Here is a 14952-nt window from a genome sequence, read left to right as displayed (position 1 = left end):
TTGAACAATGAGAACACATGGACACAGGGAGGGGAACAGTACACACTGGGGTCTGTTGGAGGGAAATAGGGGAGGGACAGTGGGGGGTGGGGAGTTGAGGAGAGATAGCAAGGGGAGAGATGCCAGACGTAGGTGATGGGGAGGAAGGCAGCAAATCACACTGCCACGTGTGTACCTATGCAACAATCTTGCATGTTCTTCACATGTACCCCAAAACCTAAAATGGAATAAAATAATTTAAAAAAAAACTGCACTGAATCTATAGATCATTTTCTAACTGTATATACAGTTGATTTTTGTATATTAACTATATATCTAGCAACCTTGTTGAATTAATTCATTTTAATAACTGGGGTTTTTTTTTTTGTTTTTTTTTGGTTTTTTTTTTTTTTGAGACGGAGTTTCGCTCTTGTTACCCAGGCTGGAGTGCAATGGCGCGATCTCGGCTCACCGCAACCTCCGCCTCCTGGGTTCAAGCAATTCTCCTGCCTCAGCCTCCTGAGTAGCTGGGATTACAGGCACGCACCACCATGCCCAGCTAATGTTTTGTAGTTTTAGTAGAGACGGGGTTTCACCATGTTGACCAGGATGGTCTCGATCTCTTGACCTCGTGATCCACCCGCCTCGGCCTCCCAAAGTGCTGGGATTACAGGCTTGAGCCACCGCGCCCGGCCTAATAACTGGTTTATAGATACTTTGGGATTTTCTTTTTTTTTTTTTTTTTTTTTTTTGGTCCTTTTTTTGAGACAGGATCTCACTTTGTCCCCCAGGCTAGAGTGGAGTGGCATGAACACAACTTACTACATCCTCGACCTCCCAGACTCAGGCAATCCTCCCACCTCAGCCCCACAAGCAGCTGGGGCTACAGGCGCACACCAGCACACCCAGCTAACTTTTGTATTTTTTGTAGAGACGGATTTTAGCTACGCTGCCCAGGCTGGTCTCAAACTCCGAACTCAAGTGATCGGCCCGATTCAGCCTCCCAAAGTGCTGGGATTACAGCTGAGTCACTGCTCAACTTTTGGATTTTCTGTGACAATCACATCATCTGAGAACAGTAACATTTTCACATCTTCTCTGCAAGCTTTACAAACTTGTCTTGTTTTTTCTTTCTCAGTACACTAACCAGGACTTCTGGTAACAATTTAACTTAAGATGGTGACAGCAGACGTCGTTCTCTTGTTCCCGATCTCAAAGGGAAAGCTTAATTATGATGCCATAATTAATTACAATACCATAGAGTTTTTTGATATCCTTATCATATTAAGGAAGTTTCCTTTAATTCTTCTTTTAACTTTGTTTTACCATAAATAGATACTGAATTTTACCAAATGCTTTTCCTGCTCCTGTTGAAATAGTATATGATTTTTTTACTTTATTCTGTTAATGTGGTAAGTTAAATTGACTTTCAAATGTTAAAAAATACTGTGTCTTGGAACAAATGTATATGTTACCCTTTTTATAAGTTGTTGGTATCACCTTGCAAGTGTTTTGTTTGTGTGTCTCACACCTATGTTTACCATCGAACATGGCCTGCGATCACCCTTTCTTATGCCTTTGTCAGATTTTTGATACCAAGGTTATGGTAGCCTCATAAAATTAGCTGGGAAATCATCTTTATTCTTTGTTAGTTTGTTGGTTTTCTGTTTCATTAATTGATGTTTTTACCTTTTATTATTGCCTAGCTTTGACTCCCTGTAATTCTGTTGTGCAACTTTTTGTCTAACTTCTTGAGATGACTTTCTATTTTCCTTCATCTCTAATACATGCATTGAAAGCTGTGAACTTTCCTTTACACACAGTTTCAGCTACATCCCACAAGTTTGGATAAGCAGTATTCCCATCTTTCTTTGTTTCAAATGCTTTCTAGTTTCCATTGTGATTACTTCTGTGAACTCTGGATTATTTCGCAAGGTACTGCTTACTTAGCAAACACCGTTTGCTGTTGGTTTACAGTGTACCTGCACTGTGCCAGGAAACAGTTTCTGCAGGACAGGCTTGAATATTTCTGAGACTTGCTTTATGGCCCAGCACATTTAATGTCCAGGCTCCTCAGCTTTTGTAATGTTCCAAGGGCTTAGAAAGAATGCACCTCCTGAGTGTGGCATCACATGAAAGGCCATTTGTGAGAGAGTCAAAAACACACCCAGTATGATTAGGCACCAACTAAAGGCAAAATATGAAAGGCAGGTGTCCTTGGCAGAATCTAATAGAGCCCTAATCCCCTGCAGCCAGAGGGCAGACATGGCAGAGCCCCACTCAGGACCTGTAAGAGTGAGCAGGGCAGAGCTCCGATAAGTGAAATTCTCAGCTCCGCCTGGCTTCCCACGTTGCAGGGGAAAAACAAGCTGTTCCTGGGGCAGGCTGGCCAGGCAGCCAACAAGGGTATTGCTTAACTCACACAATTTTAAAGAATCAAGGCCAAGGGCAGCAACCCCAATAAAGTCATGATCCTTTGACGAATTTGAAAAATGTGTGCCATTTCTCAAACCTGGAAGCCACTGATTAAAGGAAAGCCAGAACGTAATTAGGTAGGTCCTTGTAACACCAAGGCAAGTGTTATCAATCGTCATCTCCCCAGTCTTTCTCCGGAGGGCCGTTGGCCACTTACTTGGGAAATCGTGTGTTAGGGAAAGGGGAACGCTCAGATCTCTCCGGTTTTGTTGAACTTAGGGCGTGAATCGACACTACTATCTGGGGACGCAAAGCACTACATGTTCTCCCTGTAAAGAGGGGTGTATGGAAGCCAGGATATGAATGGAGTCCTGGCCCCAGTCTAGCTCACAACAGATCCACAGACCCATGCACGGTCATTTCCCTAGTTCCCAAATGTGTAAGAGAAATGACCAGCAGAACCTGCACATTGGTTCTTTCACTCACTCGGTAAGAGCTAATAAGTCGGAAAAGTCAAAGAGAAGCCCATGACACAGTCTCCTTCCCCCAACCTAAACCAAGACGGTTAGTGAAAAATAATGCCACACCAGGGAAGAAACGGCCCAGATTAGTACAATCCTCAAAGACTTCAAAAAATGTGAAAGTGCTGGGGCCTGTCATACCCAATTTAATTCATTAACAGTCTGGTCCTACAAAGTTCAGATGGATGACGGTGATGGCAGTGAGCTACTACAAACTTAACTAAGAAGGAGCGCTAATCACAGCTGCTGTGCCAGGTGTGGTACCTTTGCTAGACGACAGTAGCATCCCCCAGGATGCAGTGTGCACTGATATAGGAATGCCTTCTTTTCCATTCCTATCAGAAGGATGAAACTCAGTCCACTTTCACATAGGCCAGGCAACAGCGTATGTTTATAGTCTTGCCCCAAGCCTACGTTAACCCTCCCGCCCTCGAGCAAGGTACTCTGAAAGGACCTGTATGATCTGGATCAACTCAAAACATCAGAGTGGGTTCATTATGCCTTTCACATCAGGCTAACTGGAGCAAGTGAGCAAGAAGTGGCAAGTACCGCTGAAGGCCTCAGTACGGCGCACGCACTCCTGAGGGTGCGAGGCAGAACCTACAGACTCAGCGGCCTGCCCCATCGGCAGCATCTATGGAGTCAAACATCCCTTCCAAAGAAAGAAACAGATTATTTTAACTCACAACTCGTGCCTCTCAGAAAAAGGCCAATGTCTGGTAGGCCTCTTTGGGTTTGCCAAAGTTGTCAGATTCAAAACGGAGTTACTATGTTAAAAACCCTGATAAATAGAACTAGGAAAGGTTACAAAGGGAGGCTTCTTATGCACAAATGCCTGATAACAAGAATTATCACAAAAGACAGGAAAACTACAAGTTTGTACAAGCCAAACTACCTCACACACACTCACAAATTACTTCTATGAGGACATCTGCCTAGCAACTGCCTGTCCAACCTCAAAATCGTGCCACCCCTGTTATTGATCCTTATATCTCAAAACAATTATGTAATCATATTCATTATTCCTTTAAAAACCTTTATCTTCCATTACTTCCCTGAATATGCACATAGTGTACCATAACATGTATTCCCATTGCAATGCCTATTCCTGAATAAATATCATTTCCTTTTGGAGAGTCTCCCTCCCTATTTGTTATTTAGGACGGCACAACTGTTGTCAGAAGTGGGTGAAGAAGGATCACCTATGGAAGGAATCATCAATTCTTGGAACTGGTATGTGGTACTCAGTTGAGCCCTTTGAGCTCTCTGCTTCCATGGCTCACTTCTTCTACCCTGAAAAGTCTTCTCTCAAACCAGGCCTCACATTTTTTGGTTAGAAGCTCTTTTTACTTTTTTTGGGATCTGCGTTGGCTACAAGGCGGCCTTAATAAAGGACCTTGCATCTGTCTGGGATAAGACTTTTTGTCTCTTCTGGCAAGCCCCTTCTGGTATAAGGACAATGCCCTTCTGGTTACTACAGACTTTATATTCTGTCTGGTTCTGCATACCTGGTTTAATGTTTTGTTTGGACTGCATGCCTGGCTTAAAATTTCTGTGAACACACTTATTTTTTGTTTCATTTTGATTTGTTTATGCACATCTGTACATGATTTGGCTCTTTTTTCCCTTGCTTGTTTCTGGCCATCATCTAAGAGCAAAAAATAAAGATTCTAAATAATGGGTATGGGATGGCCAATTAACAAGGGCAGTCAGCACCATATAAAGCACCAGTCCAAACTCCCTGACAGGAACTATAGGATTTTCTTTGCTCTTGAGAGAGTAATAAGAAATGAAATAGGATTCTTAAACATTGAAGCACACCAGGCCTTCTGGGACCCTGGCCAGCTACACTGTGGTCCGTTCTTGTGCACTGAAGGGCAAACTGCATCAGGAAAAAACGCAGCACTGGACAGCCATTACTCTAACTGTCTAAGCTTGCTAAAAACTGCAACTAGCTACAGGGTTAACATGGGAGTCTGCTCTCCATCTCTTTTTTCTGCCAACTTTGAATCTGGTGACTTTTCTGCCAGCATTAAGATAAACTCAGTGCTTATGGAAACTAAGATTTTGCTTTAAGGGTTAAAGGGATTTCAAACTAATGGCTTTATTAATTTTCCCAAATCTATGGTAACCAACACTGCAGACACCTTTTGGAAATGTAAATTTAGGTTTGTCTAACAATTGCTTAGGGTGGTGAAACAGTTAACTGAAAAATTGATATTCTAAAAAAAAACTTTATAAATGTTTATAAAAGCTAGGCTGTCAAATCAAACAGGTTAAAATCTTAAGCTCAGAGCAATACTATATGGTATCTCTGTCTGGCATAAAAATTCTTTTGTCTGACACTTAAGAGCCAGAAAAAGCAAACAAGCAAAAAGATTTGTTACTAATTCACAGCAACTTAAAAATTTTGTTTTTCTTATACAAATTAGCCAGGTCTAGCTAAAATGTAAACCTTTGAATATTCAACCCTAAATTCATTTGAATCTGAAAAAAATGATTAAAAGGCTTCTAAAAATTCAAACTGCTATGAAAATTGCTTTATCCAAAATTTGGTCCACAGCCTTCATTAATTACTTATCAGGGTAAACAGAACTTAGCCACAGATACAAGTCCCATTTTGTCAAAAACATAATTTGATCCAATTGTCTTTTATAAGTCTGTGAGTTTGTATTACTAGGTTTTGCTGTTTCATGACCAAAATTCTAAAATAAGATCTTTATTTGTGTCTGTATATGCTTTTATATATGTTACGTATATTGTACATTACATCTACATGGTAAAATCTGCCACAGTTAGTCAGAAATCCCTTAAGGAATTCTATTTGGATTGGCTTAAACAAGCACTCATAGAAAATATACAGTAATTAACCCAAATGCTTTTTAGTTAATGTGATTTAAATAAATCTTTGTTGGTTTTTTTTGTTTTTGTTTTTGATATAGGTTCTTTCTCTGTCACCCGGGCTGGGGTACAGTAGTACAAACATGGCTCACTGTAGCTTCAACCTCCTGGGCTCAACTGATCCTTCCACCTCAGCCTCCTGAGCAGCTAGGACTACAAGTGTGCACCATCATACCTAATTTTTTTAAATTTTTTGTAGAGATGAGATCTTGCCATGTTGCCCAGGCTGGTCTCAAACTCCTGGGCTCAAGCAATCCTCTTGCCTCAGCCTCCCAAAATACTGGGATTACAGGGATGAGCCACTGCACTCAGCTGACTTAAGTAAATCTTTGATAAATAAGTTGGTTTAAAATTTTTTGATAAAATAAAAATAGAAATGTCTTCAAAACTGTCAGCATACATTTTGTCTGGCTTTACTGGTTAGACAGGATTATATTTACCTCAGCTAGATGTCTTAAGGTTATTAAAGTATAAATCCAGCCTAAAGACACTATGATCTCTATTGGTATAACTTTTTGATGAAGACTAACATCATTAGTTTAATAAAAGCTGCTGTGTCTTCTGTGTTATCAGCAAAATACTCACATATTTAAGGTTCTTAGGTGAAACCCTGATATTCACAGGCTATACAAATGGTTAAAAGGGAAATAACTTGAAACGAAGACTAGCTTTTTCTAATATCTCAGCTTTCATAAGTAGCCTAGGTATAATTATTAAAAATAAATAAATTAGGTAAACATAGATGGGAAAGTGCTTATAAATAAACTGTCATGTAATTTGAAATCTTCAAGTTATGTTATGTTAAATTAAATGATAGATATTCATTAAATGTCTAAGTCATTTCCATATAAGATAAAGTACTAAAACATAAATTGCTAAACACAAATGTTAGTTTGTTCTTGGCTTATTAAATTTTAGAGAAAGACTACATATATCTTTGCCTGTTAATACACAAAATAATTATGTTATAGAAAAACATGTTTCCAAAAATTATAAAATGGTTCTCACCTATAAAATACTGACATGTGACAAGCAGTTTAAAACTTACTTCCAAAGTTTTAAGGTTACTAAGAGTTAAAAATAGTATATATTTAGCATACAAAGTATACCAAAAGTAACATGTTTCTTATGAGAAAAATTATGAGAGGAATAAAAATGTGTTCTTTATTGAGAAAAAAGAGTACTTTTGTCTAGTTTGGAGATTATTTAAAAGTTGTTTCAAAATATAGATTTAGAAAGAAAAGAGAAAGCAACCACTAAGTAGGAGAGAGATATGAAGAAAGTTATAGGTATTTATGCGTATTTTTAGTAAGGAAGGTTAAAAAGAGAAGAGACTATCCTGATCTATCACGGTCCATATATATGTATGCATATATATATATATACTTATATATATATATATTTTTTTTTTAAGAGAGAGAGAAGAGAATAACTTTGTATGAGAAAGACTCCTATGTGGCAAATTTTTATCCTAAATTAAAATGCCCATGTTTTTTTAAGAAAGAGGAAGCACAGAACAAAGCGGAAAGGCTTAAAGATGTCATCGAAGGTCTATACTGGTCATAAAAGGTCTGTGAAGGATGAATTCATGAAGGAAATTTTGTATGATTAAGTTGGTTATTATTAGAAGAAAATTATAAGTCTTTCTAAAGACCAAGCTTTAATATTAAAAATACACTAATACAAAACAAAAAATGTGATCACTTCCGTTAGAACAGCAAGGTTTTCTTGAACTATTGACTGCAGGACGCTTTGAATTTTAATTCTGAAATGTGTTTATAAAACAAGCTTCTAAACTGCAGTTTTTTTCTATTTTACAGTCTCCATTTTAATTTCCCTAGTTTCAGGTTAGAAATGCTGTCTTCATTTAGAACGGCAATTTCATTTCTGAAGGTAGAGTCTTTCCTCTCGAAGCTTCTCAGATTCACAGCTGAGAAGCTCAGCTTTGGCGCAGCCTTGCTGGGCGTGACTTCCAGGATGCATATCACTGCCTTCAGCTCTCTCCCTTTGGGAAGTGCAGCTGCTTGCCTGGCTGGGGAGAGGACTCTTTCTTCAACTTTGTTAGCACCAGCTCCCATAACTTTTTTCTCCAGTTTTAACTTGGTTATTACGGTCTGATGCACTATTTTCCACCTGTATAACTCGATTCTGTATATTCGACTTTTCTGGATGTGTCTGAATTGTTCCATGGAACCAGAAAACTTCCCATGCCGTGACTTACAGTCATGAATTGCCCTGCTCAAGTTACTAACTGCCCCATTTACATTCCTCTATAATGTGGTGCACACTCATAACCTGGGACACACTCTTCCTATGTCTCATTAAATTCAAGTGCTTTTCTTCAGGTTCCACTTCTAGGCAAACCAAATGGGCTTCCCATGAGGAGAAGCAATCACACCACAGGAAGTTTTTCTTTACCTTTTTGGTAACTGGCCTACAAAACAAACATTTTACGTTTTATCAAGATAACTTCCTGTGTTGTCTTTATTAAATTTTTAAAAAAATTTTTAGGAAAACTGAGCTTTGAGTGAGATGTTTGGTTTATATTCATGGAACTCCCTGTATTGCTTCTGAAGTCTTTCTCATTCTGGTTAAATGAACCTATTATTTAATAGTGGCCTGTGCTCCTGTTTTGATCAGATGTTTTAAATCTTTTGGCGTCTTCGATGGGCTTCCCCAAAATACAAATTCTAAATGAAATCTTTTTGACTAATAATTAGCTTTAACATTTTCTAGTCAAGCTCCTGGACAGCCTCAAAGGACGCATCACTCATCTTATAAAGACAGTAACTGATCAGACTTGTTTGGTAAAGTGTATAACAGCACTGTAAAATGATCAGTGATGCTAGGCCTTCTTTCAGTTACATTTATGGGTATGTTTTCATAGGAATGTTCCAAAATTGTATAAAAACCTAATATGTCATAACTCATTATGTTGTACGCTACAGAAATAGCCACATTTCCTTGCCAATTACTAATTATGATGAACTTCCACCAGATTTAAACCATGGCTATTCTGTTTTTCTTATCCATTGTTATTGTTTTAATGTTTCTCTAAAAGCATTTGCAATCAGATTCGTTGAAAAGACTCTAAAAGGTACTCTTAAATACAGGTTTCTAATAACTTTAAGATCAACAGACTAAATGAAAATTCTCAGAACTCTAATAAAGAAACTGATGAATTTGTGAAACTACTTATGATCAAGCAGAACAAAAATTAATTACATGAGATTAAATAACTGATGTTTTATGACTTTTATTTGAAACATTGTTAGTCCTTTACTTAAATGTTTTATTTTCCAGATCTAAGGATATTTTCTTTCTTAAGCTATCTATACCTTACAGCAATTTGATAAAGTATACTTTTGTGAAAACAAAAGTAAAAACATTTGCTTTTTCTCCCTACTTGATCCATCCAAAATTTGGAAACTATTCACGAGTATTCTCATGGCAATGTGGTTATTTACAAAAAAAATCTGTTCCTTCTTGATAGCAGGACACAACTGAAAACATTGGTTTTGTTCCCAGCGCTTTGTCTGGAATCTCATATTTGAGAACGTGCATAGAATATCCTGCTTCAAGGGTTCCCGGCCTTACAGTGGGTGAGTAAAACTGTCACTTCCTATCAGGCCCAGAAACCTCAAGACTATAGAAAAAGTCTAAAGTCTGCCTTGGTTTGGCTTCCCAGCCTCAGGAGGTTGTTAAAATCTGAGTGATTTTTTCTCATGTGATCAATGTGGGGAGAACATGCCATGTTTCTGAAGAAAAGCTGCAATACTCCTGTTACTAGACGGGAGCCCTGTGCACTGTTTCCAAGCTCCTCTTATCCACCTATAGACTAGACGACCTCCTCAATTCTTCCATCTTCCTCCCATCCAACTTTCTCCCACACAATTACTAAAAGAAGAGAACTACTCTATTTCTGAAGCCCTATAAGCTGAAGCTAAATGAATTTTAAGGAACAAGTCGCATTCCTGATGTATGGGCCGCACCCAGAGTTCACCAAACCACTGATGCCACAACCAGAGACACTAAGACCACAAGACAGGACCAGAAGCGGACAGCTTCATGCTGTGGGCAGCTTCTCCCAAGGCACTGGAACAAGACTCCATATGAGAATGAGACATTTTCTCCTTAATGCCTACCTATTTGACTTGGCAGAATAATGGTGTGATGGAAATTTCACAATCAGTAGCTTCTGCTGGGAACTAGATAGAATCCTAAGAGATCCCTGAGTCCACCTAGTGGGTGACTTCGGCAACATCCCTAACACAACTGTCGCTCACTCCCTGCTTTAATCCAACTCAGTCATGGGACACTAGATGATAAAACTGCTCTACATTAGCCACTGCTTAAAGCAGGAAATGCCTGTGCTGTTGCTGATACTACATGCTACACCTGGATACATTCTTCTGGGAAAATTTAAGGCTAATATGCAAAAAATAAGAAGATGGGTCTGGGCACGGTGGCTCATCCCTGTAACCCCAGCAGAGGCAGGAAGACAGCTGGAGTCCAGGAGTTCAAGATCTGCCTGGGCAACATGAGAAACCCCATTCTCCATAAAAAGGAAAAAAGATACACACCCCCAAAAGAAAACAGGCCACATATTATAAAGAGTCTCACGCAATTCCCCATGGCCATTTAATTTATTAAACTGGTTGGCTTTAAGCCTATGTTCATGACTCAAGACAATTATGCAAACTGGGTTGTTATATTATTATTAATTTTACTCTGCATTTTCCCTTTTTCAATTTTGTATCTCTTGCTTTAGTCTCTGTAGCAGTACAACTCCTGTCAGAATCATGTTGGCCGAGTGCGTTGAGATGGTGGCCAACACCCATGGAACACACACAACTGTGTGTAACAGTGAACTCCAGGTCGCCTGCGCCTGGGGCCACTCCCTCCACACACCCCTGGTTGCTCGAATGTGGCTAAATGAGCTGACACTGACTCCTCGTCACCAGTCACGTCCTGCTGATGTGGAACCAGACCGCATCAAACTGGGACAGTTCCATCGCCACACCAAGGGGCAATCAAAGCCTAACTACAGGATGATCGCTCAGCTAAGCTTTTGGAAAAAGATCTTAATTAAAAGGGGGGAGTGTGAAAGTTGCCAGAATGAAAATTGAGTCACTTGTACTAAAAACCCTAACAAACAGAGACAGAGAAGGCCAGGAAGGGAGGGTTCTTATGCTCATAGACCTGATAACAAATCCAACACCAAACATCGCAAAGACCACAACCTTGCACACAGGCCATCCCAGTCTTACACACAGAAAAAGTCCTCTGAGGACATTGGTCCCACAACTGCCTGTCCTACCCTGGACTGGTACCATCCTTGTAGGATAATTATCTGAAAACAATCATTGATCCTCCTCATTTTTCATTTAAAAACCTCTATCTTCCTTGACCTCCCTGAACACGCATAGTTTACTACAGCATGCAGATTCTCATTGCAATGCCTATTCCCAAATATTAATAAACAACATTTTCTTACAGAGAGCCTTCCTCTGTGTTATTCAGGACGATGGGCTCAAGAGGCAAACCACCCCTCACTTGGGAAGGCTGCTCAGATCCCTCTCCCAGGAGTAATGGAAGGCTGCCAGCAGCGAGCAGGGACCACGTAGAAAAGGGCAGGCAGCCTGCCACCTGGGCCATCCTCCTTGGCCCCAGTAAGAGATTTACAGCCAGAAGTTTCAGGTGTGGGGCAAAGACAGCAAAACCACACACCATGTGGAAAGCAGCAAGGCCCTGGTGAAAACGGCGCATCCACTGGGGACACCCAGTGATTAAACACCAGAGCTGTCCACCAGTGCGTGGCACTGACCCTGGCATGGGGCAAGCCCAGCAGCAATCCACCTTGAGACAGAAGTTTCCATCCAGCAGGGAAGGGGCAGGTTGTGCGGACCACGTGGCCCAGACCCACATATCATTCACCAGGGCGCCAGCACAGCTGTCCGCCCACACCTAGGGCCAAATGGTGAATTCCTCATGATCTACAGAAAAGGAGGAAAAGGAACAAGACTGGTGCACAGATGGGTCAGCTCAGTATGGCAGAGTGAGCCAAAAATGGTCCCGGGGTCCTGAGCCTCAGGCTAGGCCCTGCCACAGGTGGCACACCCACTTTCTGTGTCTTCAACAGCAGCACGCATGCCCCACTGCAACCGATTCTGATTGCTGCCTGCCCAGATACGGCATGCTAGCCCCAATCTGCCCTCAAGCTCCCTGGAGAGACCAAGGCTAAACAGGGCATCCATGGGAAGATTCCTGTTTGCAGCCCCAACATTCCAATCCCCAGACCCCTGCCATCCCTGAAGCCACCTCTTCTCCTGGAAGAGCAGGAGTTGGAACAGCCACTGTGGGCAGAGCCTGGCCACACCACTCACGCAGGCCCTTCCTGGCTAGGAACACTCTCACCTGTCCCACACGCGCTCAAGGAGACATGTACAAGAACGCCATAACAGGAGACTGTCTCCCACTTCCACTCAGTGTCTATCGACATCGGAAGGCATCAATAATCGTCAGAGATTCCTAACAGAATGCCATACAGCAAGTAAGAGGACTGAGCTGAAACTCCAGGAGTAAACCTTCAAAACATGACATCATGTTCAGAAGAAGACATTGATAAGAAGAAGACATAGAATATAGCGTACCTGTATAAAATTTTAAAACATGCAAACTGGAACAGTCAAAGGATCAGTGGTTGTCAGTGTTCAAGGGGAGGAGGGTGCAGGGATAAACAGGTGGGGCACAGAGGATGTCCAGGGCAGTGGTACATGGCAGGGGATGTTTGTCCAAACCCACAGAGAAGACAGCACGAGCAGGAAACTGCATGTGAGCTGTGGACATGAGCTAATCATCACGTGCCCACGCCAGCCTGTGAACTGCAGCAAACATCCACACCAATGCAGAAAACGATACTAACTAATGACACAGGGCATTTTTAACACGTGGGTGGGGGGCATAAGGGAACTCTCCATACTTTCTGCTCAGGCTTTCTGCAAAGCTAAAACTGCTATAAAAAATAAAATCTATTCATTGTTCTTTACAAATGAAATACAGAGGCTGGGCACAGTGGCTCGAGCCTATAATCCCAGCACTTTAGGAGGCCAAGGCAGGCAGATCACAAGGTCAGGAGTTCGAGACCAACATGGTGAAATCCCATCTCTACTAAAAATTAGCTAGGTGTGGTGGTGCACACCTTTAGTTCCAGCTACTTGGGAGGCTGAGGCTCAAGAATCTCTTGAACTCAGGATGCAGAGGTTGCAGTGAGCTGAGATCACACCACTCCAGCCTGGTGATAGAGCAAGACTCTGACTCCAAAAAAAAAAAAAAAAAGATTTCAAAAAGATAGAAGAGCCACATAAAATGATACCTACCTGTGTCTGTGGATCAGCATCCCATCTTTAAGGGGGTCAATGACAGGCTCTACCTCAGAGAGTTTTTGTGGGGATTAAACCAGCTCATTTCTAGAAGTGTTCACTGGAGTCTGGCACACAGAGGAGCACCCTAGAGAGCCCTGTGACAGCTCAGATACATTGCAGGGTAGAAAGGTCCCCAAATGTGCATGGGGATGCTGCCCCTGGAAAACAGGGGTTACCACTACAGAGCGGGGAGGGGAGGAGGCCACAGGGACTCGAGGAAGAGCCAGATGTATCTGCAAGGTGCACCTGCATTTTTTAAAACCTGAAGGAGGAAACAAGAGAAATGAAAATGAAATTACCTCAAGGTCATCAAGGGAGCGAGTGATACTGAATCTCTTGGATCTCCCAAATGATCTCCGGGCAGGTGTGCGTGGGGAAGGCTGAGTGAGTCCAATGCCCCGCCCAAATTTTGAGCCCTAAACACAAAGAAAAACAGTATCAGGTTACTCTTTTGGATAGAGGTGTTTAGTTTTGTCCAATGCATGGAATAGCAGAAAAGCAAGGAATACTGTGGAACGAAGACTTAAAACACAAGACTTAAAATCATCCCAGGGTAAATCTTATGTTAGGTATATTTTATACAAGAAAAAAATGCAAAATTGAAAAAAAAGAGCATCCCATGATCATCAAGTATTTGCTCTGCCAGCTGTGTGCCTCCCGCCAAGCCTCCACCTCTGGCATCACAGAACAGGGTGACGGCAGCCCATCCGCAACGCTGTTACCCACATCAAATGAAATGGTGTGCAGGGATGTCTTGGACAGTGGATACAGGACATTAGGAGCACTGACGATCAACAGGAGGGCAGGTGTTCAGCAAAGTCGTGCTTTTTCATGATTTTATATGCACTTTAGGAAATGAAAGAATCCCTAAACATCCAGCTGCTATCTGAAGACCCAACCAACTCTGGGGCAGGAAACAACCAGCTATTAAAACACCCTGTCTGTCTTCCTCCAGGAAGTGACCAGAATTAATTCAATTCAACAAACATCGATTTTGTGCCTATCATTATGCTAGACACTTCCCCAAATGAGAAGCTGGCTCCAGCAAATCAGTCACCACCTCTTAAAAACAAAACACATCACAGCTGGGAGCTCTGCTTTCCTGAGGACTTGGAATCCTAAGTGACCAATTTCAGGCTCGAAGGAAGGGAACCTGTTTATGTTAAGATTTACAGGCTCTGCAGCTGCTTCTGTCTCTCCACCTGCATAAGAGTCTTGTAGAAAACCTTGCAGTAATTCCTTGTAAGACTCTGAGGAAAACGGCAGCATGCCTGCACCTTCCTGGAAGCCAGGTGGAGCAGGTCTCCCCTCCACGACTCCCTCCCCTCTTTCCCTGCCCACCACACTGACACACCCCACACACCCCCTCATGTCCTTAGACCCATTCCCACCTGGGTCTCCATGCACTGGGCCTCTCCTCCTCAACTGGAAAGTCCTTCCTTCTCCACCCACTATCATGGCCCAGCCACACACCACACCACACCACACCCCCAGGCCTCTGCAGGCCCCTACCGTCTGCCAACACCTCCATCCTCCACCTTCTCCTCCACCCACACCCCCATCTCTCCACCCTCCCCTCCACCCACACCCCCACCTCTCCACCCTCCCCTCCACCCACAACCCCATCTCTCCACCCTCCCCTCCACCCACACCCCCACCTCTCCACCCTCCCCTCTCCCACACCCCCACTTCTCCACCCTCCCCTCCCCCCA

The 14952-nt window shown here is 42.1% G+C and overlaps 1 protein-coding gene across 7 annotated transcripts in view; it reads right to left on the bottom strand.

Moving 5' to 3' along the window:
* RGS12 (regulator of G protein signaling 12) overlaps positions 1-14952 on the bottom strand; it is a 160237-nt gene that overhangs the window by 92005 nt on the left and 53280 nt on the right. For 6 of the 7 annotated variants that reach the window (XR_004261552.1, XM_032254025.1, XM_032254026.1 and 3 more), the window contains one exon: positions 13540-13656. The exons of the other annotated variant lie outside the window; for it this stretch is intronic. Coding sequence is in view for 5 of the 6 variants with exons in the window: in XM_032254025.1 (XP_032109916.1) it covers positions 13540-13656 (117 nt within the window). In the remaining variant the exon portion in view is untranslated. The remainder of the gene's footprint in view (positions 1-13539; positions 13657-14952) is intronic. 7 annotated transcript variants of the gene reach the window in all.

Source organism: Sapajus apella, unplaced genomic scaffold, assembly GCF_009761245.1.
Source record: "Sapajus apella isolate SASKATOON/1434 unplaced genomic scaffold, GSC_monkey_1.0 scaffold85, whole genome shotgun sequence".
In the NCBI taxonomy this organism is placed as follows: Eukaryota; Metazoa; Chordata; class Mammalia; order Primates; family Cebidae; genus Sapajus; species Sapajus apella.
Note: the sequence above shows the minus strand (reverse complement) of the source record. Positions and strands in the feature narration are given on the sequence as shown.